Here is a 20,860-nt window from a genome sequence, read left to right as displayed (position 1 = left end):
TCTCCAGGGGATCTTCCCAACCTAGGGATCAAACCTGGGTCTCCTGCATTGCAGGCAGACCCTTTACTGTCTGAGCCATCAGGGAAGTCCTACTAGAAAAATTATTAAAAAACTGTAACACTTATTTTTATTTCTTGGATCTGGGAACACCAGGCTGGCTTCAAATTTGAGCCTCTGCTTGTAGGCTGTGTTACTATGGGCAAGTTCTCTCTTTTCTCTTTCTCCCTCCCTCACTCCTTCCTTTCTCATACTTGCTCCTTTTTCCTTCCTTCCCTTCTTTCTTTTTATTTCCTCTCTCCCCACCACTTTCTTTTCCATGTCAAGTCCTTTCATCTTAATCTTAAATGTGCAGCTTGATGGCTGTTTCCGTATGCATTATTGTTGTTCAGTCGCTCAGTCATGTCCGACTCTTTGCGACCACATGGACTGCAGCACACCATGCCTCCCTGTCCATCACCAACTCCTGGAGCTTGCTCAAACTCATGTTGATCGAGTCGGTGATGCCATCCAACCATCTCATCCTCTGTCGCCCCCTTCTCCTCCAGCCTTCAATCTTTCCCAGCATCAGGGTCTTTTCCAATGAGTCAGCTCTTCGCATCAGGTGGCCAAAGTATTGGAGCTTCAGCTTTAGCATCAGTCCTTCCAATGAATCTGACACACTCCCACAACCACCGCCCAGAAAAGGGACATGCTTCTAGCATCCCAAGAAAAATTCCTTGTGCCCCAGAAGTAAGCATGTTTCCCATATCCTCAATCACCATCTACTACTTTCACCTGTTCTGCGTTGTGTGGGCTCTTCCCTGCCTCTTCCACTCAACAAATTGACTATGAGATTCACCCAGCTGTTGTGTGTGGCAGCATTTCATTTCCTCATTGCTGTGTAATATTTCATGGTGTGCATTGTCTGAAAATGTCACAATTTGTTTACCCATTTTCTAGCTGATAGGCATTTTGGTTGTTTCTGCTTTGGGGCTCTGAATGTTCTTGTGGGTGGTGTTTGTCTTCATTTCTCTTGGATATGTACATAAAAGGAGGTTTGCTGGGTTTTAAGATAGACATATGTTTAGCTATAGTGGATACTGGGAGCAAGTTTTTGAATTTCAACTATGAAGAGAAAGTTGATCGTGACCCTACCTACTATTAGGGTTGCTGCGAGATTAAATGAGATAATCTAGGCAAAATATTTAGAACTGGCACATTGAAATTCACAAAACCCAAATCATTATTGGAATGAGGAGGGCACAAAGATATCTAGCTGACTTTTGCTAACTTTTAAGTGTTCCCACAATGAATTAGAGGCACAAGCAATTTCCTAAGGTTGTGAGATATAATAGTGATACATGGGACTTCCCAGTGGTTAAGAATACACCTGCCAGTGCAGGGGATGTGGGTTCAATCCCTGGTCCAGGAGGATTCCATATTCCTTGGAGCAATTAAGGCCTAGAACCCGTGCTCTGCAAGAAGACCAGTCACTGCAATGAGAAGCCTGCGCACCACAATTAGAGAGTAGCTCCCATTCACTGCAACTAGAGAAAGCCTGTGCGAAGCACCAAAGACCCAGTGCAGCCATAAATAAATAAATGTGACCCATGACATTTGTTTAAAAAATTCAAATAAAATGGAATCATATAAGTAAATGGCAGAGTTCACCCCATCTTCTTTATTATTCAAGAAAAATAGAATGCACTAGTCTTTTGCAGGCATTTTCTTATGTCATCTGCACATTGTTATTTGAGGGTGCTGAAGGTAGAGGTTGGACTTTCAAAGCCAACCCAAAGGATGACTCACCCAGGGCTGGTTGGTCCCTGTCCCTGGACCTCAGTCTCTCCATCCATACAATGAGGTGCCTGATGCTCTCCGGGCTCTAATAATCACTGCTCCAGGTCCATTTCTGGCAGAGGAGGGACCTGGAGTCCAGCCACGCCTGTCTCTGGGATAGAGGAGCAAAGACCTACCCATCCTTTGGCCCTGAGTCTCATCCACCCGGCATCCCAGAATGCATTAGGCTGGCTGGCTGGCCCCAGGAGCTCTTGTCCTGTACCTCTGACCTCCCCTCAGGGGCCGCCAGCCTGACCACTCACCCACCCCCTCAGGCCAGATGCACAGTGGTTCAGCAAGCCGCCGTCCCCTCCCCCAGGGTGGCAACAGGAAGAGGGAAGAAAGAGGATCGTCTCCAGCTGGCCCGGGAGACAGATCTCCTTGTGCCCATCAGCCCTCCAAGAACCCCCCTTCTTCCTCCCTCCCTCTCCGAGGCCTGTCCACGGAGACTTGGGGTCAGCCAGAAAAGTCAGGCAACTTGTCAGGGACCAGAGCAAGGGGAGGTGAGGTCTCCCAACCTGGCTGGGATTCAGCCCCTGAGAGCGCCGGCGGGTGCCCAGCCCCACCCCTTGTGCCCTGTCCGTCCCTTCAGACTTTGACCCTGAGCTCCAGTCCGGGCCGAGGACAGGATGCCCCAGAATCGGGAGCCTCCCTTCAGGAGATAGGACCCTGGGCCCACAGCAGCTGCCTCTTTGCTGCAGAGATTTGGCACGCCAGGTGACTGGGGGCAGGGGTAGGGGGCACAAAAGATCTGAGCGTTCCTCCGGTGTCGGCAGAGAAGGTCCACGTTAGAGCCCGACGCAGGTGACAACCTTGCAGGGACCACAGGTAAGTGCCTTCACCTCTCCAAGCCTCAGTGTCCTCATCTAGAACATAGGGATCATAACTCACCTCTTCCAGGGTTAACCTGGATATTAAAAGAGGTGATAACTACAGAGGGCTTAGCACAGAACTCGGCACGTAGCAAGTACCAATAAAAGGTTAATTATTATTTGGGAGGCTGGGAGCAGTGGCCTGGTTATCCAGCATTGATAGTATATGTTTCATTTTAAAAATAAACTCTGAAACTTTGTAAGAGGTAGCCATAGGGAGCTAATTATATTTATTTAGATAACTCACCTGTGACTTGATTTAAAAACAAAACAAGTCTTTCCTGTTTTTTGCACATGCAGCCATCAAAGGCATGAGCTGCTTCAAGGTCTGTTTTGGGGACAAGGGAGGTTATAAGTAAACTATTAGAAGACTGGAAAGTAAACACACTGTCATATGCCAATTTCTTGATGGCTGCCTAAGAGATCTATGGTGCAGCCCAGGAAGCTCAGACAGAACTGGGTCCAGATCTAAACTCTGTGCCACACCGGCTGTGTGACTTTAAGGGAGTGACTTCCTGTCTCTGAACCTCAGTCCCCAGTCTGTAGAACCTCTCAGAGCAGTTGCGAGGATAAAGTAAGAGGATGTCTGTACTGCTTCTGTGTGTGTCTGGCAAGTGGCATACGGCCAGAATTCCCTTCATGCTCCACGGATAGGTAGACATTATAATTATACACACACACACACACACACACACAAATGTAACTACCCCAGCTGTTTGTGTCTTGCTGAATGTACACTCCAAGCATGTTTGGTTAAACTAACAGCATAAAGCAGAAAACAGGAACACTAATAGAAACATCAGTAACAATAAGAAAATGGTTGAAGGATAAGAGAGCTGTGTGCAAACCGAGTCAAAGACGTAATTACCCACATGCATAAATGGTTTCACCCAAGGCTGGCTCTGTTAGATCCTACAGTCTGACTGCCGATTCTGATAAGGACCTTATCCGTTTACGGTGCACTTTAATACATGCAGAAACACTCAGTTCCTGCACTAGTATCAAATCTGATTCATTTATTCGATTGAGATAATTGATTTAGGACACATTTTCTGTGCCTACCACCAACACACTAAAAATTCCTACACTCATTGAATTTCATGTTTGGTTTTTCTTTTTATGCAGAAAAAAAAAAAACAAAAACCAGAAGCTTTGGCTGTTACTCTTCACCTGCTTGATTTCATGTTTTTTTTCAAATTGTGGGATTAACACATAGGCTTGTGAGTCAAGTCAGCCTGAGCTCTGCTTCTTACCAGCAGGTGCCTGAACCTCAGTCACCTCATCTGTAAAATGGGCATGATGACAACCCCGAGGGTTGTTAGAAGATTAAAGGAGATAATGCATGTTAAGTTCTTAGCACGATGAGGGACACATACTAAGAGTTGAAAAGCTCGCAGCTGCTACTGTTTCTCCCCATTGCCAGGTTTTTCCTTTCACAGAGACTTTTTAACCCCAAAACTCTACAAATCTTTTGATCACAAATGTGTGAGTTTGGCTGAGTGGACCCTCTTCTGTGAGCCTCAGTTTCTTCTTCTGCATGATGCTATCGTGCTTATCTTTAAGATTTTAGACACTGGAGAAACTGAGCTCCATGCTGTTACCTGTCCCTCTTTGCAATGGCCAGTAGGTTTTAGAACTTGCTCTGGGTCCTGCCTCATGTTCTTCTCTTGGGCACCTGCCTTCAATTCCAACCAGAGGCTTTGCCATCCCTGAGCAGCCTTGTTACTGGAGACATGCCATGTGACTGCTTTGGTCTGAAGTCCCTTTCTCCCTGCCCAGAGATCTCTCACTCAGTCAAGTGAAGTGACCGACCCAGGGTCACACAGAGGGTGTGTGCCAGGCTGCCCAACCCCCAGCCTGGGCTGTCACTGGCACCCCTGCACACCACAACACCTCCCTCATTACAGGGAATTTCGGAAAATACAGGAAAAGCCTCTATTCCAGGCTTCTTATTGTCAAGGTACAAAAGTGGTCAAATCTCCAGAGTCTATGTAGAGACAGAAAGCCCAGAGAGGGGAAGTAACTTGGCCAAGGTCACACAGCAAGCCAGCAGTGAAGCCAGATCTGACTCCCCTTGCTGTCTTCTCCAGACCCAGTGTTCTTTCCCTTGTTATTCTCAAGGTGCTGGGGGACAGAAAGAGGTCACTACACATTGAGGCCGGGCCCCATACCAGGAACTTTCACCAGGCTTGTTATTCAATCTTCAGGCTGACCCAGGAGATGAGGGTTAACCCTATTTCATGGCTGAAGAGATTGGATCTCCTGAGGCAAGGGGTGGAGGAGACGGTGAGGGGGTCCCTGAGCAGGTCCCCCTGCCACCAAAACCAGGCTCGCGGCTGGAAGGAGAATCACCCAGAGGACGATGCTTTTCCGTTTTTTGGTTTTATCTCCAACTTGGCTGCTGAAACCCCAACAGAGTCCAGTTCTTGTGGGCTGGAGCCGTTTCTCCTTTATAAAACTAGGCCATATTGAGAATGTCCTGCCGTTCAGGGCCACGGGCCGCAGTTGCCAGGAGGCAAGGTCCGTGGGAGGAGAGTTGTGAGCAAAGAGGAGGGAAAGTTGAATTTGGCCCTTCTGGGCACAAAAAGTCCCCTTGTTCTGCCTTAGCAGGAGCCGGCAAAATATTTCCCTGCTGTGCACGGACCAAGCAGCTTCAAGGTCAAAAGCTGCTAGGTCTTCTAAATTTCTGAGGACACCCAGCAGCCCAGTATCCCCAGGCAGGCCTGGAAGGTGATGCACTCTGAAGGTCTGAGTTCTGAGGCCAAAAAATGCATCCCAGATACTCACAGCTGCGAGCCTGGCACACAGTAGGTGTGCAGTAAATGTGTATCGAGTTTACTTGAATTAAAATGAAATCCTGGCAGCACCATTTACTGGCTGTGTGACCTTCTGTAAGCTACTCCACCTCTCTGAGGCTTTGTTTCCTTATCTGTAGAATGGGATCAATAACCCCAGCCCCTAACTCTTAAGAATGTGGGAGATTTAGGTGCAGTGACGCACAAGAAGTGTTTAGCACAGGGCTGGCCCACAGTAGGTGCTCCAGAAATGTCAGGAAATCGCTTCTTTTGCCCTGGACACTGTGTTAATTTTTTTACATTTGCTGCCTTGTGAAAACTTCCATCTACTCTCTGAGGCATGAGTTAGTTTTCTCATTTCTCCAGAGAAAGAGTTTGAGTCTTGAGAGGCATCTTACCCAAGGTCATGGCCAGCAGACAGCAGAGCTGAGACCTGAGATTTGAAGTGCATTGTCCTAACCACTGGACTTCCCTGGTAGCTCAGATGGTAAAGAATCAGCCTGCAGTGTGGGAGGCCCAGGGTTCAATTCCAAGGTTGGGAAGATCCCCGCTGCCCCTGGAGAAGTGAATGGCTACCCACTCCAGTATTCTTGCCTGGAGAATTCCACGGACAGAGGAGCCTTGAGGGCTACAGTTTATGGAGTTGCAAAGAGTCAGACACGATTTATAGACTAAACACACACACACACTATCTTAACCACTAGACTACTTAGCCAACAGCTGGGCTAGGCACTCTGCTGTGTACTTTTTATTCTCCCAGCCTGGGGACAGGATATTCGAGGAGGCTCCCCAGAGAAAGCTGCATCATTTACTGGCTGTGTGGCCTTAGGCAAGTGGCTTTGCCTCTCTGGGCCTCAGTTTTCCCCTGGGTAAGGGTCAACAAAAGGACCAAGTATAAAAAAGGCTGGGCAGTGTCAGGCATCTTCTAAGCCATCAGTGGATGGTGATGATAACGATGAAGGTGACGGTGAGGGTGGCCCACCTCAACCCTTCCTTCCCGCAGGCTGGCACGATGCGCGTGGTCGTGATCGGAGCGGGCGTCATCGGGCTGTCCACCGCCCTCTGCATCCATGAGCGCTATCGCTCGGTCCTGCAGTCGCTGGATGTGATGGTCTATGCAGACCGCTTCACCCCACTCACCACCACCGACGTGGCTGCCGGCCTCTGGCAGCCCTACCTCTCGGAGCCCAGCAACCCACAGGAGGCGTGAGTGAGGGTCCTAGCGGGTGGTCGGGGCAGAGTCTGCAGAGAGGATGTCCCCTCTCAGAGTTCCTGTCCCCAAGAATGACTCTTCCTGGAGGCTTTGTCCTGACGTGCTGTAAAGACAATACTAACACATATTAAGTCCTTGCTGTGTGCCAGACAGATGCTACACTTAACCGTGGCCGAAAGGCCAAGAAGCCATGTGTGTCAGACAGATGAAGGTTTTGTCTCCATCTCTTCCTTAAACTGGGCGGCAGTCAGTGCCCAGTGCATCCGGCTATCAGGAAGACGTCTAAGTGGGTGGATTGATGTTCAAGTTTAGCAAAGAAGTGGCAGAGGTCATTGTTTCAGTTTAGAAACTGCCGACTGCTTCAACACAGGAACCCTCAAATGAGTATTGGCTCGATTAGAAGTTTCATCTTCATGCCCATAAATTATGAAACCAATATTCCTGATCAGTGGGTGGCAATTCAGGGGCCTGACCTCCTTCCATCTCATGGCTCTGTCATCCTGCTCATGGCTTTCAATGTTGCCAGGAGCCAGTGAATGACTGCGGAAGGAGAGAGCATGAGGGCCACTAGGGAGGAGTCTTTAGAGTCCATTGGCCAGAATGCAGCCACATGGCTGCAGCCACCCCTAACTGCAAGGGAGTCTAGGAAACGTGGTCGAGCTGTGTGCCCAGGAGAAAGATAAAGCGTTTGGAAGCGGTGAGCGATGTCTGGGCGTTTATGGGCGGGGGGTGAGGTGGGTGGGGAATTCCCAGAGAGAGAGCCTGAACCACGGGACTCACAGTCCCTAAAGCAGTCAAAGCTTTCATTTAAACTGGAAGCTACATGATCCCAAGCTGGAGGTGGGCTCCAAATATTCATGGTTGTGATGGAACATTCTTTTTTGTCTTTTTTTTTTTTGCCACTTAATTTTTTTAATTAAAGGATATTTGCTTTACAGAATTTTGCAGTTTTTCTGTCATACATCAACAAGAATCAGCCATAGGTACACCCATGTCCCCTGCCTCCTGAACCTCCCGTCTATCTCCGTACCCATCTCCCCCTTCTAGATTGTCACAGGGCCCGTGTTTGAGTTCCCTGAGTCACACAGTAAATTCCCACTGGCTGTCTATTTTACATATGGTACTTAAATTTCCATGTTACTGTCTCCATACATCTCACCGTCTCCCTGCTCACCTCCCGCGGTGTCCTTAGGTCTGTTTTCTATGTCCGTTTCTCCATTTCTGCTCTGAAAATTGGAGCATTTTTTAAAAAAATTTTTAATTGAAGTATAGTTGATTACAATATTGTTTTAATTTCTGCTGTAGAGCAAAGTGATTCAGTTATGTATTTATTTAATCTATATACATTCTTTTTTGAAAATATTCCTTTCCACTATGGCTTATCATAGGATACTGAGTATAGTGGGTGTGGTGCTCATGGTAAAGAACCTGCCTGCCAATGCAGGTGACATAAGAGATGCGGGTTCGATCCCCGGGTCAGGAAGACCCCCTGGAGGACAGCATGACAACCCACTCCAGTATTCTTGCCTGGAGAATCCCACGGACAGAGGGGTCTGGCAGGCTATGGTCCACAGGGTTGCAAAAAGTCGGACACAACTGAAGTGACTTAGCACGCGCATATGAGTATATTGTAGTTCCCCGTGCCATACAGTAGGACTTTGCTGTTTATCCACTCTACATATAGTAACTTACATCTGCCACCCCCAGCCTCCCACTCCGCCCCTCCCCCAGCCCCTCTCCCTTGACAACCACAAGCCTGTTCTCTGTGGTCGTGGAGCATCCTTTGTCCTTCCTCTTTGTTAATGTCGAAATATGAAAAAGTTTATGGACGGTGACTAGCACTTGGGTCACTGCAGAGTGAATGGGGTGAATTTCTGGATTTGGACACATCCTACCAGCCTGAGCACAGTCCCGTGCAAGCTGACCCTGGGAGCTCTCTTGTCCAGCTCAGGGCATTAGGTGACCAAGACTCTGGGGGATCCTTTCAGGCACTGGAACCAGCAGACCTTCAACTATCTCCTGAGCCTCATCGGGTCTCCCAATGCCGCAAACATGGGCCTGGCCCCAGTCTCAGGCTACAACCTCTTCCGTGAAGCCGTTCCGGTGAGTGAGACGTCTTTGGCCATGAACCATACAGAGAGCAGAGCCTTGATCACAGATCAAGGCGTGCCCAGGCAGGGTGGGAGGAGGGGGAGGTCCTTCAAGCCCCTTAGGCAGACTCCTGTGTTCAAAACAGGTTTGCTTTATGTTCTATCTTTGTGGGACTTCCCTGGTGATCCAGTGGTTAAGACTTGGCCTCCCAAAGCAGGAGGTGTGGGTTTGATCCCTGGTTGGGGAGCTAAGATACCGCATGCCTCCTAGCCAAAAAACTACAACATAAAAGAGAAGCAATATTGTAACAAATTCAATAAAGACTTGAAAAAACAAACGGTCCACATTAAAAAAAAAAAGTCTTGAAAAAAGGAGAAAGAAATAACTAAGGTTTAAAAAAGTTCTATTTTTGCTTTAAAAATTATTTTTGTTTTCCATTTTATTATTAAACTGCCTTCTAAGAGTGATTATTTTAAAAAAGAGAGAGAGAGAGAGTGACTATTAACACCATTATACAGACAAGAAAACTAAGTCTCGGAGAATTCAAGGTGGTCAGTGGTGAGGCCAAAATCTCCCCCTACTGGGTTGTCTGACCCTTCCCTCTGCAACTTCCCCCTCTCATCCCTTGGTGATCTTCACTGTCACCCCTTTTTTTCCTCCCCTATTTATGACCCTACCATATCATTCATCCTTAGCCTTATTCTTACCCTCACGTAGCACCACAGTTAAGAACATGGACTCTGAAGCCCTACTGTGTGGGTTCAAATCTCAGTGCCACCGTTTATTAGCTGGGTGACCAGAGACAACTTATTTAAACTCTCTGAGCCTCAGTGGGCCCATCTATAAAATGGGACTAAAAACAGCATCTACCTCAATGGGTTGTTGTGAAGATTAAATGGATTGGTATGAGTAAAATGCTTGGAACAGCGCCTTACACATGGTAAACATTACACAAGTCTTTGTTATTATCACTCTTGTTGATGTTCATCCATCTCTGTGCTGCCTTCTTTTCTTCCTCTAAAGGACCCTTACTGGAAGGATATGGTTCTGGGATTTAGGAAGCTGACTCTCAGAGAGCTGGACATGTTTCCTGATTACAGGTAAGATTATTGTCATGGGTGAAGGAGCTGAGGCCACACAATTGAGATAGACTTATAGGGAATATGGTTTAATTGCTAAGCTGTGTCCGACCCTTGTGACCTCATGGACTGAAGTCCGCCAGGCTCCTCTGTCTGTGAGATTTTCCAGGCAAGAATACTGGAGTGAGTTGCCATTCCCTTCTCCAGGGGATCTTTCCAACCCAGGGATCAAACTCTGGTTTCCTGCATTGGAGGCAGATTCTTTACTGACTGATCTACCAGGGAAGCCCAAATTTCCTGTTCCATTCCAGGCCTAGAGCCCCTGGGAGTCTGATCTCTCAGTGTTCTGTCCAACTCCTTATGGAAACCCACCTATCCACACTGTGCCTTAGACTATGATGGTAGGGGATATGGATACAGATCTCAAGCCCAGAAGTTCCATTTGTTGTTGCTGAGTCTTGTCTGACTCTTTTACGATCCCATGGACTGTAGCCCGCCAGTCTCTGCTGTCCATGAGATTTTCCAGTCAAGAATACTGGGGTGGGTTGCCATTTCCTTCTCTAGGGGATCTTCCCGACTCATGGATTGAACCCACATCTCCTGCATTGGCAGGTGGATTCTTTACCACTGAGCCACCAGGGAAGCCCCTGGAAGTTCCATACCGCTTTCCTATTTTGTAGATGAGAAAACTGAGCTTCAGAAAGACCAAGTCACTTCCCCAGGTCACACAGCAAAGTGACCACAATAGGATTTCAACCCTGTCCAAACCCCTCTATTCTTTTCTCTACAGCCTGATGCTTCTATGATCCTCTCCTCACCTCGCTCCATGTCTGAATCTTCTCTACAGATTCACATCAATTTCCACTTGCACACCCCAATGTCAAGGATGGCTTTGATAGAAAATATGTCTTTGCTTTGAGCTGAAAAACTCGCTTTCCCCTTGAAAGCGATTTCAAGAACCATCACCTGATGGTCCCTGCTCTACCCTTTTATGTCCCAAGAGAATGTGACAGCCACCCCTATTTGATAGCCTTCAAATACAACTCTGATTCCAATCCTCTCTTCCCACCTTTTGCCTCCTGTGAGTCTAGCTATGGCTGGTTCAACACAAGCCTGATTCTGGAAGGGAGGATGTATCTGCAGTGGCTGACTGAAAGGTGAGATTTTCAGCTTCATTTTGAAGAAAGCAGCTCCCAGGAACGAGGGTTGTAGTGAATGACAGTTCATGGGATTTATCTTTGTACTGTGTGCGTGCTCAGTCACTCAGTCATGTCCGACTCTTTGCGACCTCATGGAGTGTATAGCCTGCCAGGCTCCTCTGTCCATGGGATTTCCCAGGCAAGAATACTGGAGCAGATTGCCATTTCCTTCAGGGGATCTTTCCAACCCAGGGATTGAACCCGAATCTCCTGTGTCTCTTGCAGGCAGTTTCTTTACCCCTGCGCCACCTGGTAAGCCCTAAATGTTGATGAAAACCTTTAGGTTTGGTGGGAGCTATCCTTGGTCCTGACCACCTCTGTGCAGTAGGACAGTGCATTCCACACCTGGTTGAAACCACTCGAGAAGCTTTTTACATGTGATATTTATTGTCAGCCTCACCAAAATCTGTGATGTTAGTGTAATAGTTTTAAATATATTCTCCTAAGTTTTTCCAGATATATAGACACCATCATCAAGCATAAGTTGGCTTTTATTTTTATACCTCACATTTGTTTTTTGTCTGACTGCTCTGGCCAGTACCTCCAGAACAACACTAATGAATGCAGATGATAGTAGATGTCCCTGTCTTGCTCCTTTTGTTGATAAGAATCCTGTAGTATTCTCAATTAGCAAACATTAGCTTGAGAGATATATCTGTATCTATATCCACAAACATTCATATTAAGGAAGATTCCATAAATTTCCTGTATGTTATTATTTTATTAATATTTAAAAATCTGGAATGGATGGTGACTTTCCTCAAATGACTTGGGAAGGTTTTAAAAATAAAAATTTCAGGACCCCATTTTATAGCTACTGATCAGATTCTCTGGGGTGGGGCTCAGAAATTTATATTTTAAAAAGTCCTCTGAGTGACTGTAATCATCAACCAGGTTTGGAAATCATTGTATCAAAACATGGTTACATCTCCTAGCCTGAGGACACTCATGACTCCTGTCCAGCCTCTCCAGGGAAGAGTGTCCCCAGTTTTTCTACTGATATCTTGAGGAAACTATGAGGGTAAAGTAATTACGAGATTGTGCTTCAGCTTGTACAGTGTTTTACTTCCTATTCTCCTAATGTTTCTACTAGTATTCCTAATAGTGACATACGTTTTTTCCCTCTGTGAAATTTAAGGGGAGAGGTGGGTGTCCCCAGCCCACCCCCTTCCTCACGCTCTGCTGCTGACAAAGGAGCATGTGGTATTGATCCAACCCTGCCCATCCTCCACTCTGCATCTCATCCCCTTTGATAATACAGAGCAGCATCACGGGTAGTAAGAGTTTCGGTTTCGATTGGGTTTCGGTCCCAATCCCATCACTGACTCACAATGCGACCTTCAACAAGGCCCTTCTTCCATCTCCATCTGCTCAACGAGGGGCGTGGACCATCTCAGGTTTCCCAAGGGACATTTCAGAGGCCACTGATCCATTAAGGTGCTAATGAACCGACTGGACTATATAGTCATATTCTCAAGGAGCATCTTGTAGGACTAACACACTCAAAAGTTTCTTTGGGAAATGTCCACCCCCCGCCCCCACCGTCCTCAGAGAACTGAATGCTTGATTTTTGGATGTGTTTGATCATCCCAGGTTAACTGAGAGAGGAGTGAAATTCTTCCTGCGGAAGGTGGAGTCTTTTGAGGAGGTGAGCTGAAGGGCCAGAATGGGCTGGGTGTGGGAGAGAGGAAAAGAAGGGAGGCCTTTGCTTCCTGTTACAGGGTTGGGGAAGGCCTTCTCAGGCTCCCAGGATTCCTGTGAGGCCTGTCCCAGACTTTAGGCCTATTTTTAATCCCAGAAGGACTTGGGCATTCTGCCTTGATGTGAGTGGCAGAAGCAAAGGAACAGTGGAACCATGGTGGCCATGATGGCCATTAGGGGCTAATCTGTGTCTGGGCCTCAGTGGATTTTAGGGCCAGAGAGCTGGCTGCCTCTTCTCGCTATCAGCCACAGCCCACTCCTCAAGTTCTAGATGTTTGGCTGCTTCTTATCAACATCTGGGGTGATGTTGATACAAAACAAAGTGACTTAGGTCCAGAGTGACACCACCATCCCTAATAATGATAGTAGCATGCACCATTAGCAGGCCCTGGCTATGTACTAGGAGCTTTGCTGTATCACTCAGTCCCAGCACCCAGAAAAGTGCTTAGCACATGGGAGACTCTTGGTACTTGCATGCGTGCATACTTAGTTGTGTCCACAACTCTTTGCGATCCCATGGACTGTAGCCCACCAGGCTCCTCTGTCCATGGGATTTTCCAGTCAAGAATACTGGAGTGGGTTGCCCTTTCCTCCTCCAGGAAATCCCCTGGAGGAGGGTGTGGCAACCTGGGTCGAGGAGATCTTTCCAACCCAGGGATTGAACCCACGTCTCCTGCTTTGGCAGGTGGATTCTTTACCACTGAGCAACCAGGGAAGCCCCCTTGGTACCTACTAAAATAAAAGAGCATCTGCTCTAGGTCAAGCCCTGATGGGCACTTGGAATGCATACTTGAATTAGACACAGCTCTCATTCCCAAGGGGCTCAGAGTCCAGTGTGGCAAATACTAGCTTGTGAACAATACCAGTGTGTTTCAGGAGTGACCTATAAGGAGAGTCACTGGGGCTGGGCTGGGAGTTTGGGTACCCATGATGCTACATCTTTGAGTTATGGAGCATCGAATACAAATGCATGGAGCTACAGCTTCCAACGTGCCTTCTGCAGATGTCTTGGCAGAGAAGGAGGCAAGAGAATTAAATAAAAAGGCGGCAGGAGGGAGAAAACTATCTCTGCATCCTTTCTGACTTCTTCTGGAAGGTTCCAAGAAGGTTTCCCCCTTCTGTAGTACTCCTTTCCAAACACATTATAGCATTTATATCACACTGGAAGAACCAGCAGCCTATCTATGAACCGATAGTACCAGCCCCATTTAATAGCTAAGGAAGCTGAACCTTGTGGAAGGAATGGGGCATTTCTGAGGTCACACAGTAGGTAAATGGCAGGGCAGTATTGGAGGCAGGTCCATGGATTCCTCATTGAGCCCCACTCCCTAGCTGTTCCACAGGGAGCAGGGAGCTGCAGGGTGGAAGAAGCCAAGGGATCCTAGGGTCCTCAACCCCTTTCAACCCACCTGCCCTGTTGATTGCTACCAGGTGGTAAGAGAAGGCACCGATGTGATTATCAACTGCACTGGGGTGTGGGCTGGGGCGCTGCAACCAGATCCCCTGCTGCAGCCAGGCCGAGGGCAGATCATTAAGGTAAGTCTGAAGGTGAGGGATGAGCTCTTGCTGATAGATTGGTTCTGCCTGCTTATTTCATCTGTAAAGATAGAGGCTGAATCGGGAACTTCTGAGAGAGGAACCCCCAGCCAGTCTTCAGGGAATTTGCATGTTAAAGAAACAAGAAGAACCAAGAACACAACCCTCCCAAACATACTCTTTTTTTTTTTGGCAGAATTCTTAATAGTAAAACATGTATATGCATGTATTTGTTCATACATGGGAGCTGCATGTGCCAGTATCAAAATAAAAAGAGCATACTTTTATGAAATGTCTGCTAAATGCCAAACACAGACCCAAGCACCTCATCGTGTTAATTAATTTGACCCTCACAGGAACCTTTTGAGATGGGTACTATCACATCACCATTACCATCTTACAGATGGGAAAACTGAGGCATGGAGGGATTAACATGTACAAGTCCATACATATCATAGTAATTAGTGGAACTGGGATTAGAACCCAGGCGCCTGAGTGTGTAAGCATTGTTCCACCCCACCTCTCACCGTGTACATCTGTCTATGTGTGAGGCATGCCTATTTGTGAGTATGTGTGCTTATGTGTGCCCATGTGAGCATACACGAGTGTGTTCATAGGTACGTGCGTTCCCAAGGTGAGCGAACGTGTGTGTGCATTTACACATGTGTGTTGGGCTTCTCTGTGGATGAGAATGTATGATGCTTTGGGGACCAGAGGTGACTCTCCATTAGGACAGCTCTTCCTGCAAAAGTAAGCAGTCAAGTGCAGACTTGGGACAGAGGGGTCATGGGAGGGCCAAGGGATGACTGTGCCACTCCTGCCAGAACATATGGTCATAAAGGGACCAGGGGAAGGGAGCCCACCGATCTGACTCCTGATGAGACTTCTCTGTCCTCAATCAACAGGTGGATGCGCCATGGTTGAAACACTTCGTTATCACCCATGACCCTGAGAGAGGCATCTACAAGTCTCCATATATCATCCCAGGGTAAAAAAAAAATCTGACATTGTAGGGCGAAGGAGGGAGAGTACCTTCCTGCTCTTTTTGTGTCCTTGCTGCTTGCCCCAGGGCTCTTGCTTAATCTTTTCAGGTTTTTTTTTCTCCAATGTTTTTAAGTGAGGCTGAGCAAAAATTCAATCCCTGAGAAGGCAGGACTCAGCCTTACCTGGGCTCTATCTTGAACCTGATTTGGGATGACAGTCGCGATGAGGCTGGAGACAAAGGTAGTGGATGCGAACGGCAGTGACATGAGCAGCGTTGTGAATGGCCATAGAGGGAGCGGTGGTGGGGCTGATGATGATAGTATTGTCGATGGAGGGATGGTGGGAGCGGGGATCAGTCCAGCTCAGTTGCTCAGTCGTGTCCGACTCTTTGTGACCTCACGGACTGCAGCACGCCAGGCTTCCCTGTCCATCACTAACTCCTGGAGGTTGCTCAAACTCACGTGCATTGAGTCGGTGATGCCATCCAACCATCTCGTCCTCTGTCGTCCCCTTTTCCTCCTGCCTTCAATCTTTCCCGGCATCAGGGTCATGTTATAGATGAGGAGACCAGTGTGGATGATGGATGGTAGTGAGTGGGAATTGGGGGTGGTAGTTGGTGCTGATGTAGATGACACTATTCATGTTGACTTTTAATAGTGTTGCAGGGACTTCCCTGGTGGTCCAGCGGCTAAGATTCTGTGCTCCCAATGCAAGGGGGTCGACTTTGATCCCTGGCTGGGGAACGAGATTCCGCATGCCACAACAGTCAAAGATCCCATGTGCCACAACTAAGACCTGGTGCAGCCAGATTTTTAAAAATGTGGCAGTCACAACAGTCTCAAAGGCCACGTTAATGGTGTGGCTGTGCTGACTGCCTCAATGGCAATTTTAGTGGTGCGGCAGAGATGATAGCGTTCATGCAATGCTAATGGTGGCGGTAGAGACGGTGAAAGGAGTGGACGGTGACGACATGTTAATGGGAGCAAGGAAGGCAGTAGCGAAGATGATGTTGTTGATGGAGAAGACAGCGTTTTCCCCAGTATTGCTGAGATGTCATTGACATATAACACTGTGTACGTTTAAGATGTCCAACATGATGCTGTGATACATGTATGTACTGTGAAATGATCACCACAATAAGGTTAGTTGACACATCCATCTCATCACATAATTATAGTTTTGTGTATGTAAGTAGATACGTACATATGTATGTAGATCTTGGTGAGAATATTTAAGATCTACTCTCTTAGCAACATTCAAGGATATATTACAGTATTGTTAACGATCATTATCATGCTGTACATTAGAAGGGATGACAATAAAGACAGTGATGGTAATGGTGAGGGTGGAGATGGTGGTGCCATCAATGGCAATTGTAGCGATGTTGGTGTTATTAGTAGGGATGATAGTGTTTGGGGTTTTTTGAGCTTTTTATATTTAATATTTTAGTTTTATTGAGTCTAGTTGACTTACAATATTGTGTTAGTTTCAGGTGTACAGCAAAGTGATTCAGTTATACTTACACATATATTCATTCTTTTTTAGGCTCTTTCCTCATTTATTTTAACACAGAATATTGAGTCGAGTTCCCTGTGCTACACAATAGGGCCTTCTTGGTTATCTATGTTATAGTGTGTGTGTATGTGTGTGTGTTTGTTCATCCCAAGCTCCTGATTTATGTCTTCCCCTCCATTTCCCCTTTGGTAACCATAAGTTTGTTTTCAATATCTGTGGGATTATAATGCTGATCTAGGTGAACACGGGAATAAGGGTAAGCATGGCAATGACTCCTCCCCCCTTATCTCAAAGGCTTCATTTTCCTTCATCTTTGACCTTGTTCACTTTATCCAGGCTCCAGGCAATAACCCTTGGCGGCATCTTCCAGCTGGGGAACTGGAGTGAGACAAATAATATCCCAGACCACAACACCATTTGGGAAGGCTGCTGCAGACTGGAGCCCACACTGAAGGTAAGGTGGGGAGAGATTCTTGCTCTAGATCAGGATCCTAGCAGCTTGATGATCATAAGGAAACTTGAGGGTGGGAAGATACTGTGACTGGGACAATTGAGCAAAATAATTCCAAGAAGGGACTGACAATGGAAGTCCTGCTGTGGGCCAATGAAACCTGTCTAGTCATGGCTAAGAGCTGCTCTCTCTTGAGGTGACATCCCACCCCCCAGACACCGTAGGCTGTCTTCCATGGAGCAGATGTACTTGTTGCAGAAATCTGTTTTCACATTTGTCTGCCGGTGGTGAAGGTGGGGGTGGAGTGGTTGGCGCTGGCGGCGAGGAAAGCACATGGGACTTCCCCGGCAGTCTGGTGCTTGGGACTCACACTTCCACTGCAGGTGTGTGGGTTCTGTCCCTAGTCAGGGAACTAGGATCCTGCATGAAGTATGGCCTGGCCAGAAGAAAAACAAATCTGAACGTGGTGATAATGATGGTGATGAGACCATACTATGGTGGTGGCTGGTGGTGATGGTGGCTAATAAAAAACCATGACTGGTGGTGGTGGTGAGGTCCCAAAAGCTGTCTCGACCACCTACAAATGGCAACAGGGGAAAAAAAATCCAGAGTTGAATTACCAATGCTTTTTTTTCCAGGATGCAAAAATTATCGGTGAATGGTCTGGCTTCCGGCCAGTACGCCCCCAGGTTCGACTAGAAAGAGAACAGCTTCGCTTTGGATCGTCAAACACAGAGGTATGTTTTCTTGGCAAGGAAAGCAATACTCTCTCCTGACACCTAAGAATGCACTGGCATTCTGAGGAATAGTCATACTGACTTCAGGCAGAGGCCATAATGGCTAATAGCCCCTCCTCTACAAATGGGGAAATTGAGGCCCAGCGATGGTAAAGGACATGCTCAAGGTCATACAGAGGGCAGTGCTCCCATCTGCTAAAGTCTGTGTGAAGTGGAAGGAAAAGGGGGCGTTTATTGAGCATCTACTTCGTGTCCACGACAAGAACAACCCAATTGAATCTCCCCTACAGCTCTTTGGGACAGGGACGGTTGTCCCCATGCTTCAGATGGCAAACTAGGGTTCCCAGAGCTGGAATTCACTGGCCTCTGTCAGACCAGTGGTGAGGGCAAGGCTGGGAAGTAGTTTGAATTTGAATCCAGTGCCATTTCTCAGATGTCCATATTGGGTTGCCCATCATCTCTTTAGGGCCCCCCTCATCTCCTCTCTCATGGGGTGGGAACTGGGCTTACCAAAAAGGTGAAAATTGTCTGGGGTTGAAGAAATCTGGGTCACCCTTCCTCCTTTATCCCGGTCATATGGTGTCTGTGTGTGGAGAAAAGTTTTGTGTATATAATATATGTGTACAGAGAATTGTGTGTCCATCTGTAAGAGAAGTTGTCTGTGCAGGGGTGGGGTGGGGGAGTTGGGGGGAGAGTCACATATAGAATGTAACTCCCTGTTAATGGTTTCAGCTTTGAAAAAGGCCACTGGGGTCTAACCGCTCCCGAGTTCATCTATACGGTACCCCTGCTTTTCTTTCCTCCCAAGGTGGGTAGGAGAATCTACTTATTAATACAGGAGGTTCAGCTGTCTGGAGCAGTATGGGAATGAGAAAAGTGATATAGGGAACTTCAAATAATTTGATGTGGGGGTGAAGGAAATCTCTGATCAAGTTCTAGATGATTCAACTTTTTCTGTGCTGAGTACTCAAAGCAGGTCCACTTCCTAAGTAGAAAAGTCTAGAATGTTGAACTCCAGTTCCCCAAACACCCGCCCCTTACTGCTCTTCCTGGGGTCTGCCATCCCACCATGGTACCAAGAGAAGTTCTGATACCATCAGGCTTGGCCCAGGATTCTTCAGGAAGTTCCTGAATCTTCCAGGGCAGCCCAGAACTTCTCTCTTGCCTCTCCCAGGTCATCCACAACTATGGCCATGGAGGCTTCGGGCTCACCATCCACTGGGGCTGTGCCCAAGAGGTGGCCAAGCTCTTTGGGAAAATTCTGGAAGAAAGGAATTTGCTCAGGATACCACCATCCCACCTCTAAAGATGCCAGTGACCTCCGCCACCCCTCAATAACTCCCGGCTCCTCTCAGTCACTAAAAACTGTGCTCTATCACTTGCCCCAGTCCACCCCACCCCTGACTTCTTTCTACAAGAAGCACAAGGTGAGAGGAAACCACAAGGTCAATTCCAAGAAGTGAGTATGGCTCTCCTGGTGGCCAAGGTATCTCTCTTGAGTCCACTTATATGATGTCATTGCTTCCTTTTTCCTCCTAAGGTGGGTAGCAGAATCTATTAACATAGGTGGGTCACCTGTCTGGAGCAGGACAGCAGACATTAAGAAGTACAGCCAGAACCGTTACCCAATGCATTCACAGAGGAAGGAAAGCTCAGAAAATCCAAGTGGTGAGACAGCTCTGAGTGAGGAGGGTTGAGGAAGCTTTGAGTGAGGAAGCTCTGAGTGAAGAGGATGTGAGGAAGCCATGAGTGAGGAAGCTCTGAGTGAGGAAGCTCTGAGTGAGGAGGGTATGAGGAAGTTCAGTGTGAGGGAGGGTGTGAAGAAGCTCTGAGTGAGGAGGGTATGAGGAAGTTCAGTGTGAGGGAGGGTGTGAGGAAGCTCTGAGTGAGGAGCATGTGAGGAAGCTCTGAGTGAGGAGGGTGTGAGGAAGCTCTGAGTGAGGAAGCTCTGAGTGAGGAAGCTCTGAGTGAGGAGGGTATGAGGAAGTTCAGTGTGAGGGAGGGTGTGAAGAAGCTCTGAGTGAGGAGGGTATGAGGAAGTTCAGTGTGAGGGAGGGTGTGAAGAAGCTCTGAGTGAGGAGGGTATGAGGAAGTTCAGTGTGAGGGAGGGTGTGAGGAAGCTCTGAGTGAGGAGGGTTGAGGAAGTGCCGAGTGAGGGAGGGTGAGGAAGCTCTGAGTCAGGGAAAATGTGAAGAAATGCTGAGTAAGGAAGGATGTGAGGAAGCGCTGAGGGAGGGAGCTTGTGAAAAAATGCTGTGTGAGGGAGGGTCTGAGGAAGCCCTGAGTGAGGAATGCTGACTGAGGAGGTGTGAGGAAGCTCTGAGTGAAGAGGCTCTGAGTGAGGAGGGTTAAGGAAGCAGTGCGTGAGGAGGGTATGAAGAAACGCTGAGTGAGGAGGATATGAGGATGGCTGAGGGAGGGACGGTGTGAGGAAGCTCTGAGTGAGGGTCTGTGTGAGGAAGTGCTGCATGAAGAGAGGTGTGAGGAAGCTGTGTTAAGAGACAGTGAAAGTGGGAGTGTTTCCCAACACTCAGGAAGCTCTGAGTGTTGGAGGGTAGAAGAAGTGCTGAGTGCGGGAGCTCTGAGTGTGGAAGGCGTGAGGCATCTTTGAGTATGGCAGGGTGTGAGGTAGCTCTGAGGGAGGGAGCTCTGAGTTAGGGAGTGGAAGCTCTAGTGAGGAGACTCTGAGTGAGGAAGGTTGTGGAGGCTGCTAGTGAGGGAGAGGGTGTGGAAAGCCTGAGTGTGGGGAGTCCTGAGTAAGGGTTAATGTGATGCAGCTCTGAACGAGTGAGGATGTCCCAACCTTGGTGCAGTAAGGCCACAGAAAGCACTTGAGGGAGCGCTGTAACAGATTTCATGGCAGGAGTAG

General features: G+C 47.7%; 1 protein-coding gene and 1 long non-coding RNA gene across 3 annotated transcripts; one reads left to right on the top strand and one right to left on the bottom strand.

Moving 5' to 3' along the window:
• The first annotated feature begins 6,203 nt into the window (after positions 1–6,203).
• DAO (D-amino acid oxidase) lies at positions 6,204–19,297 on the top strand. 2 transcript variants are annotated; one of them, XM_055549620.1, is made up of 10 exons: positions 6,204–6,691; positions 8,687–8,801; positions 9,813–9,889; positions 10,960–11,025; positions 12,661–12,715; positions 14,200–14,304; positions 15,210–15,292; positions 17,140–17,257; positions 17,893–17,991; positions 19,166–19,297. In XM_055549620.1, exons 1-10 carry the CDS (start codon positions 6,426–6,428, stop codon positions 19,295–19,297), a joined length of 1,116 nt encoding a protein of 371 aa, XP_055405595.1. In that variant the 5' UTR covers positions 6,204–6,425. The 2 variants fall into 2 exon arrangements, 1 of the variants encoding a protein (XP_055405595.1); XR_008703275.1 differs by lacking the exons at positions 6,204–6,691; positions 8,687–8,801; positions 9,813–9,889; ... (2 more) ...; positions 17,893–17,991; positions 19,166–19,297 and adding an exon at positions 12,388–12,504 and having other exon boundaries at positions 17,140–17,187.
• Positions 6,542–8,816, bottom strand: LOC129629556 (uncharacterized). The gene is made up of 3 exons (XR_008703276.1): positions 8,594–8,816; positions 7,858–7,924; positions 6,542–6,801 (listed from the first exon to the last, which is right to left on the bottom strand). It is a non-coding gene; the product is annotated as an uncharacterized LOC129629556 (long non-coding RNA).
• Positions 19,298–20,860: the final 1,563 nt, after the last annotated feature.

The sequence above is a fragment of the Bubalus kerabau genome, chromosome 16 (assembly GCF_029407905.1).
Source record: "Bubalus kerabau isolate K-KA32 ecotype Philippines breed swamp buffalo chromosome 16, PCC_UOA_SB_1v2, whole genome shotgun sequence".
Lineage (NCBI taxonomy): Eukaryota > Metazoa > Chordata > Mammalia > Artiodactyla > Bovidae > Bubalus > Bubalus kerabau.
The sequence above is the reverse complement of the archived record's forward strand: the minus strand, read 5'-3'. Positions and strand labels throughout refer to the sequence as shown.